Source organism: Tenrec ecaudatus, chromosome 5, assembly GCF_050624435.1.
Source record: "Tenrec ecaudatus isolate mTenEca1 chromosome 5, mTenEca1.hap1, whole genome shotgun sequence".
Taxonomy (NCBI): Eukaryota; Metazoa; Chordata; class Mammalia; order Afrosoricida; family Tenrecidae; genus Tenrec; species Tenrec ecaudatus.
In genome coordinates this window covers 46,377,441-46,403,656 of record NC_134534.1, presented here as the reverse complement: position 1 = coordinate 46,403,656, position 26,216 = coordinate 46,377,441, and the positions used below count along the sequence as shown (strand labels likewise).

Genomic DNA, 26,216 nt, shown 5'->3' with positions numbered 1-26,216 from the left:
CACTTTCTTGTTGAGGTCAACAGTAAAAATCCCCCAAGTAAACACCCAATCAGATGCAGTGCATAACTAACCAACACTACCATTTGTTATTCTTGACAGCTATTAGTCATACCAGGAGAATATACTAGCTATCAAGAATAACAAAATGGTGGAGTTTGGGGCAATATATTTATGTCCAAGATAATGAATAATCTTATGCAACCATATTTTTCAACAATTTTTTATTGGTAAATTAGGTGGGGGGTTACTTTTAAGATAATCAACTTTGTATTCAATGGTGTGTGATATGTCCTTGATTAGTAGCAAACTAAACCACAGTGAGGGCCAGTCCATACTCCAGGAATGAACACAGGCTTGCTAGGAAATTCATCAGGCTTGCAAGCAATGTCCAGATTCAGGAACTATTACAACAAACGAAGGAGCACGGTGACGTCTTCTAATGCAAGGCTCAGCCACTGTGAACACAGTGCATTTTCCTGACTCTCTCCCCAACTCTCCCCCACACCCTTTCTTTTAGCCCAGAAAATGAAGTCAATTCCAGTTTGCTTACCACCAATCCTAGTACAAGAGTGCGGACTCTCTCTCCTATCTCTGGTGAAATGTCATTGCCAAACTGCTGCAGGGTCGTAAGGAACCGTTTCAGCTTACTGAGTTGCCTGGCTCCACAGGCTGGGGGCAGCTGTTGATTAGCCAAAGAAGAAGAGGAAGAAGAGGAAGGCCCGTTGCTAAAGCCATTGGGCGGCGAGGGGGCGCCGTTCAAGGCTGTAGGTGAATGGCTCGTGCCATTAGTTACTGTGAAAGGCACAAAATCAGGAAGAAAGGAAAAAGAAAAAAAAATCAACTTAAAGACAACATGCATGAGGGCATCACAATCCTGTTTCCTTCCACTTAAATCTAGTGGATGTTTCTGAATTTTGGATGGTTACTTTTTTTTTTCAGATGTTGGGACATTTGTAAAATACTTCGACTTCACAGGATGGCCACAGGCTCAGTTCCTCTATGATTAAAGGGGTCCTCCCCTCACACTGCCTAATAGTGGTTCTGCACAGAAGCTGATAATAAATGGAGTCGGCTGTCACACAAGGACAGCCCTGCCTCCCATGTGCACATATGCCAGCCACCTGAAATGTTTCAAACATAGAACAAACAGCGTTTGGATGTCAGCCTTTTGCCACAGGCTTATATCAATATAACAGGACCATTCCTTTCTAAACTGCTCTCCTAGAGAAAGTGTACATTTGGTGGAGACTAAATTTATCACTGAACATTTTTAATAATGTTTTGTACACACAACTGACAGCTGTGTTTATAGAAATAGGACTTTCAAGTTTTAACCTTCTCCCACCCAATTAGAAGGCTATTTTCTACCCCACATATTCCTAACAACTTCTTTAAGAAACATGCAAATTGTATGTAGGAAGTTAAAGTGGATACAGTATTTATCACAGAATTATTTAAAGAAATCGAAAAGGAAAAACCCGGCTGTACCAATAGCAAATATTCAGTTCATTTATTGCTGATAAAATTCACTTGAACGTTAAGATGGCAATGCAAGAACTATGCTAGAAAGAGATGCAGAATTCTCACTTTAAAACAAAATGGTGATTCTGCCATGTTAACAATCCATTAGTTTGATTATCAATTTATCAAATACATCATTTTATAATAAGATTGATGAAAGTGTCTCTAGCAATAGTTTGGGGCTGCTTTATATACTTCATTATTCATCAAAGTTTCATTTCAATATAAGGAACTGAACCTCCCTACAAAATACCAAAGGAATCTGCTTACAAATGACAGCTAATCAGGACCTCTTACAGAAGGGACATGCCTATCACTGTGGCCTTAGGTGGCAACAAACTAAATGCAATCTAGCAAAGCTCAAAGTCAGCAGTATCAAATTCCCCATTCTTCATACACTTGAATAGGTCTTTCAAGTGGCAATGAGACATGGCATAAACCAACTTGAAAGGTACATTTTTGTCAAACTCTCATAGGCTACTATTCTTTTTTTGGCTATTTTTCATTAATATGGATTTCATGGCTCATGGTCTGAAAATAGTATTATCTGTAACAACATTTATCAGTTTCATCAATCCTTGATGACAATTTTAACCAGGAATATCAGATGGATCTCCAACAAATTTGTCTACTACCTAAGAATGTCTTGTCATGTCCTTAAAAGATACAGAAAGCAATACGCTTGCCTGGCTCAGAACCCAGGGCTTGACAGTGGCGATCATTGAAGACCACAAGGTGCTATTTCAGTTTGGAAAGTTTTCTATCTATTTCTTAAGTCATCTTTTTTAACTTAAGGATATTAAAATTTAATATTATGTCTCACTCTTTGACATCAAGAAAAAAAGTGATCCGAAGGTTAGAAGATCGGCAGTAATCTGGAAATGAGTCAAACTGAATAAAGTCAAGTGAAAAGTTAGAGAAAGGTTCGTGGAGGTGGTGAACACTATAAAGAGGTTTCAGGTCACTGAACTGGATTTGTGGAGAGGGTGAGTACTTGTTACCGGTCCACTTATCACAGAAGATGTCTTTAAGGAGAACATTCTAGTCATGACAACTGAAATCACAGATCAAAGTGTGGACTCTTCATTTTCTAAAATCACAGCCAAAGATACAACTCGGACGCAAAAATGAAGAGGAAGTCAAATACTGCCATTTATGCAAATTATGCCTACAAGAGGGTACCTGACTGCTCAATGAACTCCTGGTTTTTCCCTTCATTTCTGGTTCCTACGTTAATGGCAATTCTTACTTTTCCTTCATTCTTGTTTGCCAGAGGAAAAGAAGAATAGCTGCAAAGACCACACAGGAAATGCACGCATGAGTACTCACACGTTGTGGGTGTAAATGAGCTGGTTCGTGGAGCTCCTTGAGTCGTGGGGGGCGGTGGCATCGTCGGAGGAGTCAGCCTCGATTGCGTCTTCACATCCACAGGTGAGTCTGGCATTGTGGAGTGCTTCTCAGTACGATCTGCGGGCGCCACCACAAACAGGTTATTTCGCTCCTTAAGCACCTCAGATTCTTAAGTGGGATTTGTCTTTTTTAAGAGCAAGCCAACAGAAGAAGCGCCACATCTTCTATCAATAAAATATGCTTCTCCGCTGAAGTTTAAATCAAGATTTTATCATGCAAACCCCACTTAAGAAGGTGCAGCACAGATGGCAGGACCTCGTTTGTAACTGGGTTATTTTATCCTCGGTTGTTATTTCTGGCTTGGGCAGATGCTACCTTGGTCGAGCACCGTGCAACAGCGCGACTTCACTGGAAGCTGTAGTCAACATTAGCAAGAAGGAGAAAATAGATGAGAAAAGAGGATGGTAATGAACCCCCTCACGACAGCTCAGAAATAACAAAAACCTGCAGCTCTGTTACGCAGGTGAAGCACTGGTAGGAGCCAGCTCTTTGTGACTATCTTTCCTAACACCTGCTGCCCCTCTTCCATGCTTTGTATTCTGTCCGATTGGATGAAGCAGGTTATGTCTCCTAGACACATCTCATTTTTTAACCCTGTTTTAAAAATCACCTAGACTGTCTAAATGCCAGAGGCCATACAACACAGTCACACTACCAGTGACTTAATATGCGAGACTTTAGGATCCACCATTTCAAAAACATGAAACCAATACTTCAATTCGTAATTTCAAGCAAACTAAGAATCGAGACTAAATTGAGAGCTAACATGTTTTCCATAAAGTACAAGATAGAGATGGAGAAACTTACTAATACTAATTACTTAATACTTACCATTTGTGCTTCAGCACTGTTTCTCTAAATATATACATATATTCCCCTGTATTTTGGACTCTTTTTCGCAATTTAAACGGCTTATGTAAGCAACAGATCACCAGTAAAAATGAGAAGCTTTTATGATTAATGTTTCTAGATCCAAAGGTCTATAAATATACATGTGTAACCCCTAAAATATATTGAGGAACTTCTTGAAGCCTTAAGCATAGGCATTTTGTGCTTGGACTTTCTGGTGCTTAAAATAGCACTGACGCTCCAGAAGACACCTTTAAAGTGCTGAAGAACAAGAGTGCCACTTTGAAGAGCAGGGAGTGCCTGACCCCAGTCACTGTGTTTTCCAACCCCTCAAGGGAAAATCGCACGCCGAATAAGGAACACCAAGGAACGGATGCACTTGAGTTAAGCAGCTAAAGAATCTCGCAAGTACCGCGGACTGCCAAAAGAACAAGCAAATCTGTCTTAGAAGGAGGACCGCCACAATCCTGATTAGAGACAAGGATGATGAGATTTTGTCTCATATTCTTTGGACATGTTATCAGGAGAGACACGCCCCTGACCAGGGACACCATGCTCGGTAAAGCAGAGGGGCAGCGGAAAAGAGGAAGGTCCTCAACAAGACAGACTGGCACAGTGACTGAAACAATGGGCTCAAACGTCACAATTATGAGGCTGGCAGAGGGCCAGCCAGTACTTCATTCTGCTGTAGGTGGGGGCGCTATGAGTTGGGATTGATTCGACTGCACCTAACAACAACAATATGCATATAAAGGACGAGCCTGTGAAATGTTGTCAAAACCATAGTGAAAAATTCTCAAAATTATTCCAAAATCCATTATTAAAAGAAAATTAAAAGGCTGGACTAAAAATTCCAAATTTGACTCATCTTTGCCCATCCATTTCCTAAGACTTAGGTTGCAATAAAATATAACCCTTGAACATTGACGTAATCTTTATAGTATTGGTAGGTATCATGTTTCAGATATAGGACTGATAGGTATAATACCTGTCAAGAGAATCTCCAACCTACTGTTATCCAATCCATTTTCACACATAGGGACCCAACAGGGCAGAACCGTGCCTTTCGATCTCCCAGACTGCAAGTCTTTATAGGAGCAGACAACCCCCGTTTCGGATCTGATGGGTTTGAACTGCTAACCTTACAGGTAGTAACCTACCTGGTAACCCACTATGCCAAGATCTACTAGAAAATGTAATTAGCCTCTGTAAGAAGATTTCTCAGGATGATCTAGTAACAGTGTTAGCTTCTCCCTCCGAATCTCGAATGCTGACGGCAACAGTGTTAATAAAAATATACTGAAGCCATGGCAGTCGCCAGTTGAATACGTTGCTACTTTGATCTTATTGCTGAAAATGTGTCTTCATAGCTAGACAGTATCATGGAACAACCCGCACCCTAAGCCCCCTATCTAATCACCAAGTGAGACAGCCTGAACACTGCCCTCCTCAATCGTTAAATTCACTTCACCGTCTACTCACCTCAACCAACCTCAGCAACAAGGGAAGAAATAGCTTTCGCCTATGTTGCAGCTGAGGAAAGAGGTACAGCAGCAAATACAAGTCACCCTAAATAAAGGCAAATATTTCTGTCATGCGAAGGAAGGAGGGATGAAGCGAGGCTTGCCAGCGTCTGCTGGGAGATAACAGTGGGAACTGCTGGTCCATCTGGTTTTCATTCTGCTAACACTGATACTGAACTGTTGGGGAAGCAGTCCAGATCCTCAGATTTAAAGCACGTGGTTGCACAGACAGAGAAAGGAAGAGGGGTGGGGGGAACTGGAGGACAGAGGGTAATAAATAAATAAAGCAAGAGGAGGAAAAAGATGGGAGATCATCACAGAGGGAGAAAAGAGGCCGGAGAGGAAGAAAGTTACCCTCCGCAGCTTTGTTTACACGGGCAGCTAAAAGCCAAGCCTCACGAATGATGGTTACCGCCCTCTCGCTTGTTCAACTCTGCCTAACTAATGAGCAGCCCTCAAACTTTAAGCCACATTTGAAGCCTTTTTCTCTTTATCATTTTATAAATAGCCTCATTTGGTGAAAAATAAATGAATTATACAGTTGACAAAGTGTTTCCTCTTTAAATTTATTAATACTTTTTTATGGGCAGGGGGTTGTTGATGTATTCATCATTTTTAAAAAGGTTTTAAATACTTATCTTGACCCACATTTGTAGCATTATCCCTATCCATGAGAACTTTAATATTAACAGTATTATTAGAGGTTGATGGATTTTTTTAAATACTGGAAATGACATAAGTATTATAGGAATAATAACTATTGAGACAATGTGTAGCAAAATGCCAGCTCTATTGAACAGGAATATACATTCTAATTGGGATGTGTGTGTGTGTGTGTGTGTGTATATATATATATATATATATTTATATATATATATATTCTTTAGGATGTTGACATTAGCCACATTTCTGCAATGGTTAGCTTCACTCTGTTCAAATGAAGTTTCCACCCAGAGGACCTACAAACTGGGACCATATGTAACTCATTCTGGACTGTTCAGTGCAATCAATCCAGGATGGGGCTGGATGGTGAAATAACAGGCCAGACCTAATCCACACACACAGACAAAACCCCTCTGGAGCAGAGATTTCAGATAAATTCAGAAAATGTGTTTTAAGTATGTTGAGCCCTGTTGCATTTGTTTTGGATTATTTAAAAAAAGTTTTTTGAAATATATATTCTTGAAACTTTTATAGTGAACAGCAAAAGAACTATGATTTAACCACAGAAGTATTTCACTCCATTTCAAATTAGAAAACATGGTAAAACCAACATTAAGCCATAATATTTCTAAACTAACAAAATTGATACTGTCCTTATACGTAATCTCTCTTCTTTGTTGATGTAAGGGAATGCTGGTTCTCTATCTAGAAAGCAAGACCAAAGACAAAAGAAAAGAAAAACAATCTCTATCAGACCAGGTAGAAAATACAAGTTTAATTCAAAAGTCTGACTTTACATCAACCCCTTCAGGTCAGTCCGAAATAAGACAATCCTCTTTATGTCATAGCATTCCCACTCACATGGTAAATATCCAACACATATGTAGCAAGTATGGGGGGTGTATGGAAGAAAATGTGGCATATGTAAAAATAAAATTACTGGAGCCATGTTAATATCCAAGCCAAGGCCAGGGCCTTCTAAAGGTGGTATGTTTCCTATTTCCTTTTTTTTTTTTTTTTAGTGAAAAGTCACAAGTATGGCATAGCCGGCCATAGCACTTACTTGACTTTCAGTTCATCCGAGTAGTTCCAGCTGCGTTGCTAAGGCACGAAGAACTGATAGACCCTCTACGTTTCCTTCATAGACTGTTCCAGAGACAATGAGTGCAAAACCACAGCAAACTCAGTATCAGTGATTGATATGTGTTTTCCTATCATAATCTCACATGCCAATTATAGGAGAAGACTTATCTATATCTCACAGCTGAAATGCACTCAGGAGAACATTCTGGGCAATGAATAATTATCAGTACAGAGTTCATCATATTTGAGTAAGTGTTAGCTAAGAAGTTAGACGGTATGGACCAATTCACGGCTGAAGTCATAGTGGCTACCCCTGGAGCCCAGGGGCTCCTCCAGGAGGGCAGAAGAAGATCTGGAAGGTAGGGAGAAGCAAAGCAGAGTACAGCAGTAGGTTTGGATTGCACCAGAAAAGGAAGCAAATCGAGTGCCGATGACAGTCATTTCGTGTGCCCGCAGTCTGAGTGTGAATGTCACAGCAGTGGCATGCCACCCCGTCTGTAGATAGATAACCAGCATTCCCTTACGTTCCACCCAGTCTCCACAAGGAGACCGAGACGACTGCTTGAACGTTCTGGTAATGTGCACTCCTATGCAGAGCCCCTTGCCAATGCTTGGGGGATGAAAGCCGAGCACTAATATTAGAAGCAAGAGAGAAAGGCGCAGTGGAGGGATATGTGGCCTAATTGATGAGCTTTCAAGTTAAGAGGGACTTGGTTTCAGATGTTGACTCTCTGGCCGTTAGTAAGGAGCTCCCAATCAGGTTAGTTAAGCTAAGTCTCAGCAATTCTTATTATATACAAAATGAGATATGATTCTGTAAGCCTGATAGCCGGAACTCTGGTGGCATAGTGGTTATGCATTGGGCTGCTAACCAACGAGGTCAGCAGTTCAAAACAGCCAGACCCTCTGACGGAGAAAAATGATGCTTTCTACTCCTGTGAAGAGTTACATTTTCAGAAAACCACAGAGGCAGTTCTGTTCTGTCTCCTAGGATCACTATGAGCTGGCATCGACTCCATGGCAGTGATTTGAGTTTGGAAATCTCATAGGGATGTGGTGGAAGGTTACGTGAGCCGACAGTCCTAGCACTCAACTTATGGACACAAACATTATTCCGTGCCTTCTGCTTAATGACCTATCCCCCACTTCCTTTCCAGTGGCTTGTCTTCAAGACTATATTCTATAGATATAGGACACCATGATAGTCCTTGATTTTTTGTGATTCTTTTTTCATATTGGTGTTTCCTTCACCTGGAATAATCTGTACACCCAGCATGTGCTTTACATGCCCAATAGAGAGTCTCTATCCTCTTGCAGATGTCCTCCAGTGCCTCACGCTTCTGACACATCATATTGCCACTGCCTCTCTTTAGTATTAGCCAGTCTGTCTGTGGGATGGTGGGACACATGTGTTTTGTATCCCCAAAACCCAAACCAATAAAAATGGTGAAAAATCTGTTGGCAAAACTGTTTAGTGCCTTTTAGGAAAACAACAATCATGGCTCTCATAAAGATGGTTACATTGCTAGCTTTTACAAATCGTCTTCCTGTACTACAGCCTGCTCAAAGACAGCAATCCCAATTGCACGGCAAAGGACAAACACACTGCCAATGTAAACTTACACATGTGGATGCACCCAAGGCTAGGTCAGAAAGTATTGCTGGAAGGAGGAATAAAAACAAGGAAAACGTTGGATGAGTGGGATGGTACGTTGAGGGGGATGCAATGGGCGAGCTGAAATGAAGTGTACAAATTGTTGAATGTGACACCGAGGACCTGCTCTGGAAACCTTCACCTAAGTTAATCCAGGGATGAAGGTCTGGGTGAAGCAGTGGATTCTGAGGGGGATCTGCTAGGCCAGACAATTTTAAGACAGATAGGTCAGCAAAGGAAGCTATGGCGATTGATTTGGGGGGTTCAATAATTGTAATTTTGATAGGTTTTCTCAAAGGACACAAGACAGTCATGGGGAATTATTAGGGAGAAGCTTGAAGAAAGTTGAAAACGGAACGGGTGAGAAAAGGCCAGGAAGGGCTTTTTGTTATTGTTTCGTTTTAGGTTTTCCCATCCCCCAAACCTCCCAGCTCCCTCTTTGAGGGTAGCCAGGGCTGCTCTATGAACAGTTCCTGGAGAAAGTGGACCTTCCCTAGCCAAAAGTTAGGCAAGCTTGCCCTTTCAGATTTCATTTTGTCCCCCAAACTTAAAGAGTACTGTAAACCAACACTATTTGAGTCCCTTCAGAATGCCAAAGGGGTTGTCTGATCAGGCATAAATCAAAGAACGCAGAATTCTCCAGGGAAGGATTAGTGGGAGGCAAACACCATCTTCAGAAGTGTACAGGGCTCAAAAAGAAAGCAGAACTCACTACCTCAGAGTCACCTCTGACTCAGAAGAGCCCTTGTGGCATACTGTGTTAACAGTTGGCCTGCTAACTGCAAGGTCGGCAGTTTGAAACCACCAGCTGCTCTGAAGAAGGAAAACGAAGCTTTCTACTCCCATAAAGATTTATAGACTCAGCTCACAGGGGGGCTACTCTGTTCTGTAGGGTTGCTATGAAAATAGACCTAGGTAGAGGATATATCAAAAACCAGTAGCTTCACATCTTGATTTCTTAAAATATTTTTAAAATAAGGGTTTTTATGATTTTTGAAAGAATACTTTTTGACTTACTCTTGCATGTACATATAAGAGACGTCCTGGTAACACAGTGAGTGGAACGAACTAGAAGGCTAGTAGTGCGACTCCATCAACCACTCATTCAGTAGAAGAAAGAGGAGAAAGGCTGCTTCCACCAGAAGTCATGGCTTCCTGGGCTCATGCCCTCCCTCAGCGCAAGCACACTTTGTCCTAACAACCTGGCACTCTGCGATGTTCACCCTCTTGGCACAATCACTGAAGACAAAATTGGTGCATAAGCAAACATGGTGAAGAAAGCAGATGGTGCCTAGCTATCAAAAGATATAGCATCTGGGGTCTTAAAGGCTTGAACAAGCAGTCATCTAACAGAGAAGCAACAAGCTCACATTAAAGAAGCACACCAACCTGTGTGATCAGGAGGTGTCGACGGGATCAGGTGGCAGGCATCAGAAGACCCCAAACAAAAAAACATGCTGTTGAGAACAAGGGGGGTTGGAATAGTGGCCCCAAACCCATCTGTAGAAAATGAGCCATCCCCTCACAGAAGAGTCACAAGGAAGGGGAGAGTCAACCAGGGTGCAGCATGGCACTGATGAAACACACAATATTCCTCTGATTTTGTGAGGCTTCCTCATCCCCCACTATTATAACCTCCCTCCCCCTCCTGCTGTGGGCTAGACCAGAGCACATGCACAAGAATAGACATGAGCTCATGACACACGGAATCCATGAACAGGAATGGGAGTAGAGATACCAGGAGAGTAGGGGGAGGGAAAAAGAGGGAACTGATCACAATGATCAACACATAACCACACCTGCTCCTCCCAGGGGGGTTGCAGAATAGAAACTGGGGGAAGAGAGACAGGGGTCAGTGTAAGATATGAAAATAATAATTTATAATATATCAAGGGGTCAAGAGGGTGGGAGGGGCAGAAGAGGAGCTGATACTAAGGGCTCAATAGAAAGCATATGTTTAGAAAATAATGATGGCAACATATGTACAAATATGATTGATAAAAATTGATGTATGGATTGTTTTTAAGAGCTGTAAGAGTCCCCAATAAAATGATCGCTTAATTAAAAATAAAAAGAAGTCTCGTCTTCAAAAACCCCGTAGAACAATTTTACTTTGTTCCATATGATCTCTATAGGAACCTAGGTGACACTGTAATCATTGGGCAGCAAATCTCAAAGTTAGTGGTTCAAACTCACCAAGAGAAAGCTGAGGCTGTCTGCTCCCGTAAAGATTTACAGGCTCAGAAACCTTATGAAGTCACCGTGGGTCAGACTCAACACGAAGGCAGTGGGCTTGGTGTTTGGTTTTACAGAGTCTCCATGAGTTGAGATTGACTTGACAGCAGAGAGCTTGGGTTTGGTTGGCAGATGAATAAGGAAAGATGGGCGACATAAAAACTTTAATGGTTCGTTTTGGTTGTTGTTAAAAAATATTGCAGCGAAACATATGAAGGGGCTTCTAAAAGTTCATGGGAAAATTCCATTATATTTTCATTCCATTCTTCCACAAAGTTTTTATACATTAATTCAACAATGTCTACATGAATAATTCAGTGGAATTCACTACATTCCTCAAATTGTACCACCCTGCTCACCCTCACATTGCAAAGCATTGCTTCACCGGGAACATAAACTCACTGCCTCCCTCCTCCGCCACCCCCCCCCCCCCGGGTTTCCTATCTAGTCTTCGTTGCCCCTCCACACAGGGAGACCCTTGGGGGCTGGAACAGAACACGATTGCCTTGTTTCTGAGGTTTCACATGTTTTCCGCCACTGACAGGGTACAATCTCATCACTTTTCTGCTGTTTGTGTGTGGGGGGTGGGGGTGGGGGAGGGATAGGAGTGTTGGCAGGAGGGGAGCTCTGGGAATGGAGGGTTCCTCCCCTCACAGGTTTCCAATTTACACAATGGCTAGCTTTGGGAGGATTTTACGTGTGGTGTCGGGCAGGTTCAAACCGGTTCGATCTTGATGAAGTGAAACCAGAATTGACCCAATTTTTAGGCATTTGAGTGGCCCAGACATTCACTAGAATGGGGAATGTAGGGTCCAGGCTGTGGGCTTGAAAGAGCTTCCTGAGCCCTCCAGGAGTCAGAGGCGCAGCCTGGACTCTTGCGGGACTTTGGAGAGTGACACACAGTCACAGTAGTAAGCAAGCCACCATCTGAGCACCAGCCACGGAAATGTGGCTCTTCTGCGAGGTACGCTTACTATGGGGTTTCTACAGTCCTTCTCCCAATTCTGCACAGCGATTCATGCACATTTTTAAAATCCTGGTCTGCTCTGATATTTCTTTATTCTCCATTACCGCACCTGACTGAATAGGCGCCAGGCCTGGTTTTACTGTAACTAGTCCTTTGAGAGAGCACAAGGCCCAAGGCAGATATTCTTTAGGAATTAAACAAAACTATGCTTTGGCTAAAAGAAGATGTTGGGAAGTATTTTTCATTTAAGGGTTCACGATTATCCCAGGGCACGAGTTCTGGGGTGCATCCCTCTCACGGCTCCAAAGTGCCAGGGTTCCATGCGGATTTAAAATTCTGTCCACATCTTACTTCTTCTGAGCAAAACATTGCTCACCTAAAAGACCCCCACTTGCCCTGTGTGTCTTATCATAGGTGTGTCACAAATATTGTGACTGTGAAACACAAACATGTCCTCTGGATGCCCTGCGTTAAAGCCTTTGCGAGTGTGTAGTATTGAGGGTCTCTCCTGGAAGGAAGAATATGGGAGGGAGACTATCACAAAGGAACTTAACAACGTCTATGATATAAGCTACATTTTTAAGGTTATATTTTACTCTGCAGACTACGATACGGTGTGCTCCCCAAATGGCTTTGAAGCAGGGCTTTCTGTCACTTCAGGAACCTAAGGGATTCTCTATAGAGGCCATTTTCTTACTGGGATTTCTCCACGACTTGATATGACAAGTTCCCTAGCCTGCTCCTCCCCCGCTCTGGGGTCCAGCCACAACCAAGGGGTTGCCATTTGCAGAAGAGGCCACGTTCTATCACGCTCCAAGATCGTGCCGTTTTCTCTGCCTAAAAATAATGCGCTTCCCATCCAAACTCTGACTCGGCTTTCAAGACAAAGTTCAAATCCACTCTCTTCCACTGAGGCATTTCTCATTAGCCCTGTTAAGCGATAGTTCTTTTTTGGTAAATATTTTCATGATATTTCTGCTAGTAACGCACCAAAAACTGTTTGTGTGTTTTCTCCCAGCCTCATGAGACTATAAGAAAACAAACAAAACCGGTAATGTCTTATTTATATGGAGGCAAATGCGTGAACCAAAATGAGCAAGATGTGTCCGATTTGAATTCTGGAGGCCACATTTATAAATGATGTGATCTTGGATATATTATAATTTTGAGAAATCTGTTCTCACTGCTTTATTATTTGAACATTTCCTACCTAACACTTGCTATTGTTAAGTACCATTGAGTCGGTTCGGGCTCATGGAGAGCCTATATACAACAAAACAAAATACACCACCACCCTGTCTTGCGACAAAAGGCTTGCAAACACATCAATCCAAATTCTCTATTTTTCATTTAATTTATTGCATGGTTGAGATTATGTAACTTGGAAATTATAGTATTATTGGGTGTTAATTTTGCTTTTTTTGAGAAATTATAATATTTTCATCCTACCATGGGCAAAGTTTTAATAAAAGTACCTATGTTCGTTATGGAAGAAACTCGTGAGGGTATAGAAGACATAGTGTGTGTGGAGTCCCTTAAAATGGCATTCATTGAGACTACTCACTCTCATCTGCTCAAGGTCAAGGACAAGATACCAGAGGAGGCACTTGTGGCATAAGATCAGATTGTAAAGGCACGGAGAAACAAATCAAGCAAAGAAGTTGGCTTATTTTAAAATTTACTATTATTATTATTAATTGGGTGAAGGTGTATAGGGCTGTTTCCTGAGAGAGAGAGGATCTGCTCTGCTGTAGGGATGACTGACAGCCTCAGAAACCCTGCAGGGTCACTATGAATCAGAGTCAGCTCCAGGACATGTGAGGTTTGTGAGTGAAAAGTATCCTGGGGGCGCTATCAGGCACGGGTTGGACTGCTAATCACCGTATCGTCTCTATTTTCATGGCTACATCAAAGGCCACAATATTCTTTCATAATCCCATATCTTAGACACCAATGACGGATCTCTAGGGCATAATGGCAAAATATATCTACCAACCTAAAATCAGTGATTTGAATCCATCAACAGCTTCATCGAACACAAAAATGGATGGGGGGGGCGGTCATTAGCTCCTGTAAAGATCGCAATCTAGAAAAAAAATGAGGCAATTGTACTATGTCTTCTGTGGTCTCAAGTGAGGAAGAATAAACCTGGTGGAACGCAGCAGATGACTGACCCAGGCGCAGACACCTTGTCCAGTAAGATCAATCTAAGTCCTTTCCTGAGATCTTTATAGTCTGACTGGAAGAAGAAAAATTACACCGCTACAGAGGTCAAACCAACTGCACGAGTGACACGAAATCTAGAACGTATAAGGAAGCTAAGCGAACAGCAAAAGGTTGCTCTACCACTGCAAAGGTCCTCATTCTACTGAATGCCATGGGCTAGTGCAGCTGCACAATTCCTTCCTCCCATTTGGATATTCCAAACCTACTGTGGATCCTGAAGCCAATCACTGCCTCCTGTATCTAAAGTCCCATCTGACTTATGTTTACTGTAAAATCAGACTACTGCCTAATAAACTGCTGACATATAACATCAAGCCTCGTTTTCAAGTGTCTATGGATTTTTAATCCAAGGAAACACTTGGGTTCTTTTTACACTGGGCATCTTTGTAAAATCTGACACAGTTCACTACCCCCTCCTCATGAAGCATTAGTGTCCCCAGATTTTCATGATTCTGACCTCCCCTTCATTGTATTCCGGCTTCCTTAGCTGCCCCTTCTGGATTCCACTGAAGGGCTTTCCTCAACTTTCATGAAAAGTGTTAGTCCACCCACTGACGTTGATTCTTCAACTTTTCACTCCATACCCTTTTCCCAAGTGACTGCCTTTGCATTCCAATCGTTTTAAAGGACGTGGGGTAGGGGTTGAAAACCACATCTGTTTTTATCTGCATAAATTTGTTCAAGTCATTTAATTGCCCTATTTTGGTAACTAAATCAAGCAATGTATTTTATATAACTATATAATAAGCATTCTAGAAATGGACAGTTATTTATACAATAGCTATTATGACTCTGAGATGTATTAACTCCAACCCTAATATCTCTTCTGATTTCCAAACCCCAATATCCACAAGGCTGCTGGTTAAACATTAAAAAAAAACCCAAAAATAAAAAACTGGGTAAATCTCCAATTATGGCTTTTGCTGGGAATGAAATTGGTAGCTAAAAATCATGGAATCACCAGGATTTCTCCCTTCCTCTAGCGTAACAAAATTTGCACCCAAAATGTGTCTTTGCTATAATCACTTGAATTAAGTCTTTGCTAGCCACCACCTCTGACCTGGCCCATTCAACTACGCACTAAGTAGACTCCCTGTATTATTCATCTCTGATCCATTCTCAGAATCGTATCCAGAAAATGTACTCCACGCCACAGTAATGTGATCAGAGACCTTGCCCTTCTCCTTTGACTAAGCGTCTGCTACTTTTCACAGCCTAAGCACGTAGTCCGAACGCTAAGCCCACTGCCTCAGCCAACCCCAACGCACAGCAACCCCAGGACTGACTTCGAGGGTTCCTGAGACTAAATATTCACAGGAGCAGCCAGCCCTAGCTTTCTCCTGTGGAGCTGCTGGTAGGACTTTATTTATTTATTCTTACTTTATTCTTGATTGGGATTTTATACATAGCTAGTATAATTCCAAAGTTCAATCACATCAAGTAGAATAATACACTTGTTGCCAAAATCAGTTTCCACTTCTGCTAGGTTTTAACTGCGAACCATGCAGTTAGCAGCCCAGGGCTTAAGCAACCCGCTGTGCCGCTAGTGGTCCTTCGCTTCCACAGAGCGCACAGAAAGACCTCGTGACCCATCTGCTCCCGTAACTGCTCAAGGTCCATTCCACTCAGCCTATCCAAGCCCCCATCCCCACTTCCGATCTCCATACTGAAGTACTGCAGTTCTCTAAACTCTGCTTCCTCCGCTTTCTGTGTATGCTACATTCTTTCCCAGGAATACTTTTCCCTCCACTCTGCCTAGTTAAGTCCATCATTCCTTTAGAACTCCATTCCGGTGTAACTTCTTCTAGAAAATCTTTGCTGATAACCTTCCTTGCCCAGCTTGCCTGCAGTGTCCCCATCCCCCATATTATTGTCTAGAATATCTCTTACAGTCCTGTTCACACCATATTCACAACCAAGGAGCCCTAATGGCATCATGGCTGAAGTGCTTGGCTGCTAACCGAAGTGTCAGCAGTTTAAACCAACTAGCCCCTCTCCGGGAGGAAAGGCCTTGCAGTGTGTTCCCATCAGAGGTTTAGCCCAGGAAATCCTCCAGAACAGCTCGACTGGGGGACACTGGATCATGCACGCTGCATCATTCTGTGTGAGAATCAACTTTATGGTCTCTCTCCGTAGCCTATGATTTATTTACAGACAATATGACACCTTATTTGTTTTTTATATTTTCAGCACTTAGCACCTTGTCTGCACAGAAAATTCGCATTAAATTTAGTGTACTAAAACAATAAATTTTACTAGAATGCCATAGGCCATGCCTCAACCTGGAGATCCTTAGACTTTCAAGAGGCATGATAGTTTTCATTTATACTGAGATGTGTCAATATTTTTCTCCCCATCATCCTAAAAGACATACTAAAAAGAGATTCTGCACTCCAGAAATATTAAACCACCAACAATAAATCTAGGAAAACCCTAGTAGATTACTCAGTTCACATGCTGGAAAGCCTATCAATAATTGGAGTCTAGTTCCTAAAGAACTTTTAACTTATTAGTAGGAAAAGGGGCTTTGTAAGGAATCAATTTATACACATCCAACAGAGGGTTTCAAAACATCTCTTTTTGATCATACACAGATACAACTGAAACAAAAAATAGCACACCAGAAATGAAAATCACATCATAGTTTCCAAATCCCATACGTTTTTCTGTTGCTTGTCTCTAGATGGTGGGCTAACAGGGTTTGTTACTCTCTTCTTTTTCTGTTTTATTGAAATGTTTTACAATGAGTCTGTTTTATTCTTATAAGTAAGAAGAGTACAAACAACACCCAAAAAAGCCCTTTAGAATAAGTTATTTCAAATCAAGATTTTTGCCAAGTACACTTCGTGTTTTAGCATATTTGAAAGTTCATTTAGAGAAAGGTATTACAAATCTCCCCAGTTTACAAAAAAATATTATATAATTTGGCCAAGGTCACAAGCCAGCCTGATACCTCCTTACTCGTTGGCCTTATTCATTAGCATCTAAAACTAAAGTGATTTTTACAAACAATCTGACAACCTGGAATACAGATCAATACACCAAATGTTAAATTGATAGCTAATGATGTACTCAGAACTGGGCCTTTCAATATAGTAGCCAACAGCCACACGTGGCTCTTGAAAGATAAATGTAAATTTTATCTCCTCTTGAGCTCTAGAAATATTTCAAGAGATCAACAGCCATAGCTACTTATGGACTGGTAGCAACCATATTGGAAAGCTCAGTCATAAAAAATTTCAAGCATCACAAAGGCCTATTGAGCAATACTGTATTGAATAAGGTAACCCTGGTTGCATAGTAGATTATTCATGGGCTACTAACTGCAGGGTCAGCAATTCAAAACCATGAAGGGCTCTGTGAGACAAAGATGAGGCTTTTTACCCCCATAAACCCAGCAGGGCAATTCTACCCTGCACTGTAGGGTTGCTGTGGTGAGTTTGGTCTTTGTTTTATACTGAATAAGATTAAGAAAGTGTAGGTAAAAGGACCTGCTGATTACTGCTAAAAACACCTGACCACAGTAACCTTTCTGAATACCTCCAAAACATTGTCTGACACAGTGCCAGAAAACGAGTCCTTCCGGTTGGAATACGGACAGGAAGAACGCCCTCCTCATGGTATGTGTCCGTCCCCCTTAGTGACGGTTGCAGGGTAAAGTTCTCATCTGGGACCATCACTTGCTGATGTGCCCAGTTCACAATGAGAAGAAACACTGGTGAACATACACCAATGATTAGAGCAAGAAAGGTACAAAATACCAGCTTTGGAAAAATAAAATCATCAAAAAGGAAACCGAATTCATAACAAATGATATCCTAGGATAGGGTTCCAGGAAAACCAAATTCACTGCCACTGAGTTGATACCGATTCATAGTGATGTGATAAGACAGGGTAGAATTGTCCCCATGAGTTTCAGAGAAAATATTGAAGTTGCCAAGGATTTCATTTTACTTTGATTCACACTGAATCCTTATCTAAAGAGTCAAGAAATCAAATTATACATTGCATTGGGGAAAATGTACTATAAAATATCCCTATAAAGTTTTTAAAAGCAAATGTGTCGTTTTGAGAATTACGATGTGCCTGATCCAAGTCATAGTATTTTCAACTTCCTCATAGACTCCTGAAAAGTAGACCATGACAATGAAGATTTTGGGAGAATTATGGTGTTAGCAGAAAATATTGAATGTAGTATCGACTACAGACGAGTGAATAAATCTGTCTTGGCAGCCTCGCGTGTTATCTGGAGGCACCTGTCCTTCGAGGGCACATCACTGGTAAAGTCGAGGGTCAGGGATAAATAGGAAGGCCCTTCCTGAGATGGCTTGACAGAGACGGCAACCACTGCGTGGATGGCGTCAGACTCGACAGTGCCTCCTTCTTCTGTACGGCCATCAGGAGCTGGAACTGACTGAAGACATTGAACAACAGCAACAAAAAATTGAATAACGGCTTTGAACTAAGCTTTGTGGCAAAGAATGAGAGGGCGACCTTTTGTCACCAGTCTAAGTACTTCCCATATCCCATTCTCTCATTGAGATCTTTTACTTGCTCTTCATGTTAGGTGTTTGTCGAAGATTTCATGATGATGGGTATGGGCTAGAAAAAAATCAAAGTAACTAAGACTAAGACTAAGGTAAGTGAGAGGTAAGGCAATCCAAATATAAGACCTACTAGGTATAGGCAAGTGGTCACCTCTGGGGTAAATGTGCTAATGAGAACAAAGCCAAGCACTCAGTCCGAGAGTGAGCATGTCAGCAGCTGATCAGAAATCAAAAATGACAGTCTGAAGGACATGAATCATGCCCAACTATCACTAAATTCTGGAAATATAACTTCAGATTTTGTTTGAACATTTCTACATACATATTTATACATGTTGCAAATATATCCATGTATATAGCAGAGCATTCGAGGGGATAAAGCTATGAAACTTCTTAAACATACATACTAAAGCACTTTAAGAAACTAAGTTACTTAAGATCAGCGTCTTGTGGAGATATCAAGATGAAGTGATATAACACAGCTCACAGAAACAATGTGCTGCAGGCCACTCTCTACTGTGCTAGTGCCAACTGAACTGGAGCCTGGCGAGCTTGAAGCAGCCATCTAAGATTCCCCCACTGAGCGCTCTTCACCCAGAACAAAGATGATTGGAGAAAATGAAGACCTCAGGGACTCAGAGGTTGAATGGAATATGGGAACCATGACCTCCACCAGCTTCAGACCGGAACTAGCTGATGCCACCTGGCTATCACTACAGACGGCTCAGATCAGGATCACAATAGAAGGCTCTCGACAGAGTGGGAGGAAAACACAGAACAAAATTCAAAACCACAAAAAACGCCCAGACTTATTGGTCTGATGGTTACATAATCTGTTGTCAATTTGAGACTTATGAATGAAAGGGTGGAGCTTAGCCTGTTAATCGGGTTGCAGCTGGATGACCTCATGTGGAAGCACTAAGGAGATAAATAGCTTGCTGGAGACGGGACAGGTGCACACCCTATGAGACATTGCTGTGGAAAAGACACATAGAGCTACTCTAGAGCCCTGGAGCTGAGGGCACCACGTGGAGACCCCTGCCAGTGCTGAGATGCTTCTACCACCACTGGATCCACAAGACTTCCCTCCCACTGGCTTGTGATCTTCCTACATTCAGTGTGTGTTTCATGAGTCTGACAAAGACTTTAGAGATAGGTATTGGGCATATGGGCTAATATAGGACTTATGAACTTGATCTGGACTGGAATGTTTTCTCAATATTCAACAGCTCTTGTATATAAAGCTCTTTCTTATATGCATATGAGTGTCTATGAATTCGTTTCTCTTGTCAACCCAGACTAACACAAATGGAGATTGGTGATTCCTACAAACAATGACCGTTAGAAAGCTCTTTAAATCTAGAAACCAAACATATTCCCTAGAGGATTCACCTTTGTGTCAAACAATGGGCAAACCCAAAATGTGAATAATAACACCTATGGAGAGAGTAATCTCCAGAAAACTAACCATATAACATCAAAACAGCAGTATTTGTCTTGGAAATATATTCGGAAAGTAGGAGAAGGATGGATAAATAGGAAGAGAGAACCAGGGAGAAAGTGGGAAGGACGCCATAGCATAGAGTAGACTGCAACTAATGTCACCAAACACAATGTATACACATTGTGTAACAGGAAAATAAAAATGTGGGACTTCTTCATAAAAATAAGCATGGAAATTCCCCTTCTCTTGTGCTATAGCATTTATCAAGCTGCCATGTAATATATGTATCATTATGAGATATTTATCACGTGCATGTTTACCCAAATAGAAGGCAGAGATCTTTACCTGTTTTAATAAGTCCCACTTCCACTGTATAAACAAGACTAACCAAATGAGTAGGCACTCAGTAAAGGTTTGTCAAAGGAAAGCAGCACACAAGAAAGCAACCCAAGTTCCTTGGGATGAAATTCTACCACACAGAAAGCAATACCTACAGACATGATTAGTAGGTCTATCATTACCCAGAGTAGGGCCAAAAATGAGTAGGGCAGATATGGGAAGTGCCAGAAGCATGTTATTATTAGTTGCACTTAAGTTGGCACCAACTCACAGTGACCCCATGTGCAAATGAGCACTACCTGGTCCTGTGTCATTCTCACAGTTGTTACATTTGAGCTACTGCTGTAACCAGTGTGCCAATGTCCCATATGTAGACCCAGTGTGTCAATGTCCTCCATGTAGACCCAGTGTGCCAATGTCCTCCATCTAAACCCAGTGTGCCAATGACTTCCATGTAGACCCAGAGTGCCAATGTCCTCCATGTAGACCCAGTGTGCCAATGTCCTACATGTAGACCCAGTGTGCCAATGTCCTCCATGTAGACTCAGTATGCCAATGTCCTCCATGTAGACCCACTGTGTCAATGTCCTCCATATAGACCCAGTGTGCCAATGTCCTACAGGTGGACCCAGTGTGTGAATGTCCTACATGTAGACCCAGTGTGTCAATGTCCTACATGTAGACTTAGTGTGCCAATGGCCTACATGCAGACCCAGTGTGCCAATGTCCTACATGTAGACCCAGTGTGCCAATGTCCTCCATGCAGACCCAGTGTGCCAATGTCGTGCATGCAGACCCAGCATGTCAATGTCATCCATGTAGACGGAGTGTATCAATGTCCTACATGTAGACACAGAGTGCCAATTTCCTCCATGTAGACCCAGTGTGTCAATGTCCTCCATGTAGACCCAGTGTGCCAATGTCCTCCATGTAGACTCAGTGTGCCAATGTCCTCCATGTAGACCCAGTGTGTCAATGTCCTCCATCTAGACCCAGTGTGCCAATGTCTTCCATGTAGACCCAGTGTGCCAGTGTCCTCCATGCAGACCCAGTGTGCCAAAGTCCTACACTTAGACCCAGTGTGCCAATGTCCTCCATGCAGACCCAGTGTGCCAATGTCCTCCATGTAGACACAGTGAGCCAATGTCCTACATGTAGACCCAGTGTGTCAATGTCCTCCATCTAGACCCAGTGTGCCAATGTCTTCCATGTAGACCCAGTGTGCCAGTGTCCTCCATGCAGATCCAGTGTGCCAAAGTCCTACACTTAGACCCAGTGTGCCAATGTCCTCCCTGCAGACCCAGTGTGCCAATGTCCTCCATGTAGACACAGTGAGCCAATGTCCTACATGTAGACCCAGTGTGCCAATGTCCTCCATGCAGAACCAGTGTGTCAATGTCCTACATGTAGACACAGAGTGCCAATTTCCTACATGTAGACCCAGCATGTCAATGTCCTCCATGTAGACGGAGTGTATCAATGTCCTACATGTAGACTTAGGGTGCCAATGGCCTCCATGCAGACCCAGTGTGTCAATGTCCTACATGTAGACCCAGTGTGCCAATGTCCTCCATGTAGTCCCAGTGTGCCAATATCCTCCATCTAAACCCAGTGTGCCAATGTCCTCCATGCAGACCCAATGTGCCAATGTCCTCCATGCAGACCCAGTGTGTCAATGTCCTACATGTAGACCCAGTTGCCAATGTACTCCATGTAGAACCAGTGTGCCAATGTCCTCCATGTAGACTCAGTGTGTCAATGTCCTCCATCTAGACCCCGTGTGTCAATGTCCTACATGTAGATCCAGTGTGCCAATATCCTACATGTAGACCCAGTGTGTCAATGTCCTACATGTAGACTTAGTGTGCCAATGGCCTCCATGCAGACCCAGTGTGCCAATGTCCTACATGTAGACCCAGTGTGCCAATGTCCTCCATGCAGATCCAGTGTGCCAATGTCCTCCATGCAGACCCAGTGTGCCAATGTCCTCCACGCAGGCCCAGTGTGTCAATGTCCTACATGTAGACCCAGTTGCCAATGTACTCCATGTAGACCCAGTGTGCCAATGTCCTCCATGGAGACTCAGTGTGTCAATGTCCTCCATCTAGACCCCGTGTGTCAATGTCCTACATGTAGATCCAGTGTGCCAATATCCTACATGTGAACCCAGTGTGTCAATGTCCTCCAAGTAGACCCAGCATGTCAATGTCCTCCATGTAGACACAGCGTGTCAATGTCCTACATGTAGACTTAGTGTGCCAATGGCCTCCATGCAGACCCAGTGTGCCAATGTCCTCCATGCAGACCCAGTGTGCCAATGTCCTCCATGTAGACACAGTGTGCCAATGTCCTCCATGTAGACCCAGTGTGCCAATGTCCTCCATGCAGACCCAGTGTGTCAATGTCCTACATGTAGACCCAGAGTGCCAATTTCCTCCATGTAGACCCAGTGTGCCAATGTCCTACATGTAGACCCAGTGTGCCAATGTCCTACATGTACACCCAGTGTGTCAATGTCCTCCATCTAGATCCAGTGTGCCAATGTCTTCCATGTAGACTCAGTGTGCCAATGTCCTCCATGCAGACCCAGTGTGCCATTGTCCTCCATGTAGACACAGTGAGCCAATGTCCTACATGTAGACCCAGTGTGCCAATGTCCTCCATGCAGACCCAGTGTGTCAATGTCCTACATGTAGACACAGAGTGCCAATTTCCTACATGTAGACCCAGCATGTCAATGTCCTCCATGTAGACGGAGTGTATCAATGTCCTACATGTAGACTTAGGGTGCCAATGGCCTCCATGCAAACCCAGTGTGTCCATGTCCTACATGTAGACCCAGTGTGCCAATGTCCTCCATGTAGTCCCAGTGAGCCAATATCCTCCATCTAAACCCAGTGTGCCAATGTCCTCCATGCAGACCCAATGTGCCAATGTCCTCAATGCAGACCCAGTGTGTCAATGTCCTACATGTAGACCCAGTTGCCAATGTACTCCCTGTAGACCCAGTGTGCCAATGTCCTCCATGTAGACTCAGTGTGTCAATGTCCTCCATCTAGACCCCGTGTGTCAATGTCCTACATGTAGATCCACTGTGCCAATATCCTACATGTAGACCCAGTGTGTCCATGTCCTCCATGTAAACCCAGCATGTCAATGTCCTCCATGTAGAACCAGTGTGTCAATGTCCTACATGTAGACTTAGTGTGCCAATGGCCTCCATGCAGACCCAGTGCGCCAATGTCCTCCATGCAGACCCAGTGTGCCAATGTCCTCCATGTAGACCCAGTGTGCCAATGTCCTCCATCTAAACCCAGTGTGCCAATGTCCTCCATGCAGACCCAGTGTGTCAATGTCCTACATGTAGACCCAGAGTGCCAATTTCCTCCATATAGACCCAGTGTGCCAATGTCCTCCATGTAGACCCAGTGTGTCAATGTCCTCCATCTAGACCCAGTGTGCCAATATCTCCCTGCAGACCCATTGTGTCAATGTCCTCCATGTAGACCCAGTGTGCCAATGTCCTCCATGTAGTCCCAAAGTGCCAATGTCCTCCATGTAGACCCAGTGTGCCCATGTCCTACAAGTAGACCCATTGTGCCAATGTCCTCCATGCAGACCCAGTGTGCCAATGTCCTCCATGTAGACCCAGTGTGTCAATGTCCTACATGAAGACTTATTGTGCCAATGTCCTCCAAGTAGACCCAGTGTGCCAATGTCCTCCATGTAGACCCAGTGTGCCAATGTCCTCCATCTAATCCCAGTGTGCCAATGACTTCCATGCAGACCCAGTGTGCCAATGTCCTCCATGCAGACCCAGTGTGTCAATGTCCTACATGTAGACCCAGAGTGCCAATGTCCTCCATGTAGACCCAGTGTGCCAATGTCCTACATGTAGACCCAGTGTGCCAATGTCCTCCATGTAGACTCAGTATGCCAATGTCCTCCATGTAGACCCACTGTGTCAATGTCCTCCATATAGACCCAGTGTGCCAATGTCCTACAGGTGGACCCAGTGTGTGAATGTCCTACATGTAGACCTAGTGTGTCAATGTCCTACATGTAGACTTAGTGTGCCAATGGCCTACATGCAGACCCAGTGAGCCAATGTCCTACATGTAGACCCAGTGTGCCAATGTCCTCCATGCAGACCCAGTGTGCCAATGTCCTACATGTAGACCCAGTGTGCCAATGTCCTCCATGCAGACCAACTGTGCCAATGTCCTCCATGTAGACCCAGTGTGCCAATGTCGTGCATGCAGACCCAGTGTGTCAATGTCCTACAGGTAGACCCAGAGTGCCAATGTCCTACATGTAGACCCAGCATGTCAATGTCCTCCATGTAGACGGAGTGTATCAATGTCCTACATGTAGACTTAGTGTGCCAATGGCCTCCATGCAGACCCAGTGTGCCAATGTCCTCCATGCAGACCCAGTGTGCCAATGTCCTACATGTAGACCCAGTGTGCCAATGTCCTCCATGCAGACCAACTGTGCCAATTTCCTCCATGTAGACCCAGTGTGCCAATGTTCTCCATCTAAACCCAGTGAGCCAATGTCGTCCATGCAGACCCAGTGTGTCAATGTCCTACATGTAGACACAGAGTGCCAATTTCCTACATGTAGACCCAGTGTGCCAATGTCCTCCATGTAGACACAGTGTGCCAATGTCCTCCATCTAAACCCAGTGTGCCACTGTCCTCCATGCATACCCAGTGTGTCAATGTCCTACATGTAGACCCAGAGTGCCAATTTCCTCCATGTAGACCCAGTGTGCCAATGTCCTACATGTAGACCCAGTGTGCCAATGTCCTCCATGTAGACTCAGTGTGCCAATGTCCTCCATGTAGACCCAGTGTGTCAATGTCCTCCATCTAGACCCAGTGTGCCAATGTCTTCCATGTAGACCCAGTGTGCCAGTGTCCTCAATGCAGACCCAGTGTGCCAAAGTCCTACATTTAGACCCAGTGTTCCAATGTCCTCCATGCAGACCCAGTGTGCCAATGTCCTCCATGTAGACACAGTGAGCCAATGTCCTACATGTAGACCCAGTGTGCCAATGTCCTCCATGCAGAACCAGTGTGTCAATGTCCTACATGTAGACACAGAGTGCCAATTTCCTACATGTAGACCCAGCATGTCAACGTCCTCCATGTAGACGGAGTGTATCAATGTCCTACATGTAGACTTGGGGTGCCAATGGCCTCCATGCAGACCCAGTGTGCCAATGTCCTCCATGTACTCACAGGGTGCCAATATCCTCCATCTAAACCCAGTGTGCCAATGTCCTCCATGCAGACCCAATGTGCCAATGTCCTCCATGCAGACCCAGTGTGTCAATGTCCTACATGTAGACCCAGTTGCCAATGTACTCCATGTAGAACCAGTGTGCCAATGTCCTCCATGTAGACTCAGTGTGTCAATGTCCTACATGTAGATCCAGTGTGCCAATATCCTACATGTAGACCCAGTGTGTCAATGTCCTACATGTAGACTTAGTGTGCCAATGGCCTCCATGCAGACCCAGTGTGCCAATGTCCTACATGTAGACCCAGTGTGCCAATGTCCTCCATGCAGACCCAGTGTGCCAATGTCCTCCATGCAGACCCAGTGTGCCAATGTCCTCCATGCAGACCCAGTGTGTCAATGTCCTACATGTAGACCCAGTTGCCAATGTACTCCATGTAGACCCAGTGTGCCAATGTCCTCCATGTAGACTCAGTGTGTCAATGTCCTCCATCTAGACCCCGTGTGT

At 43.5% G+C, this 26,216-nt stretch overlaps 1 protein-coding gene across 4 annotated transcripts in view; it reads right to left on the bottom strand.

The window, feature by feature from the left end:
* Nucleotides 1-26,216, bottom strand: part of RUNX1T1 (RUNX1 partner transcriptional co-repressor 1) — a 220,105-nt gene that overhangs the window by 71,226 nt on the left and 122,663 nt on the right. For all 4 annotated transcript variants that reach the window (XM_075549498.1, XM_075549499.1, XM_075549497.1 and 1 more), the window contains 2 exons: nt 2,851-2,988; nt 551-792 (listed from right to left, as the gene is read on the bottom strand). In XM_075549498.1, coding sequence (XP_075405613.1) covers nt 551-792; nt 2,851-2,988 — 380 coding nt within the window. The remainder of the gene's footprint in view (nt 1-550; nt 793-2,850; nt 2,989-26,216) is intronic.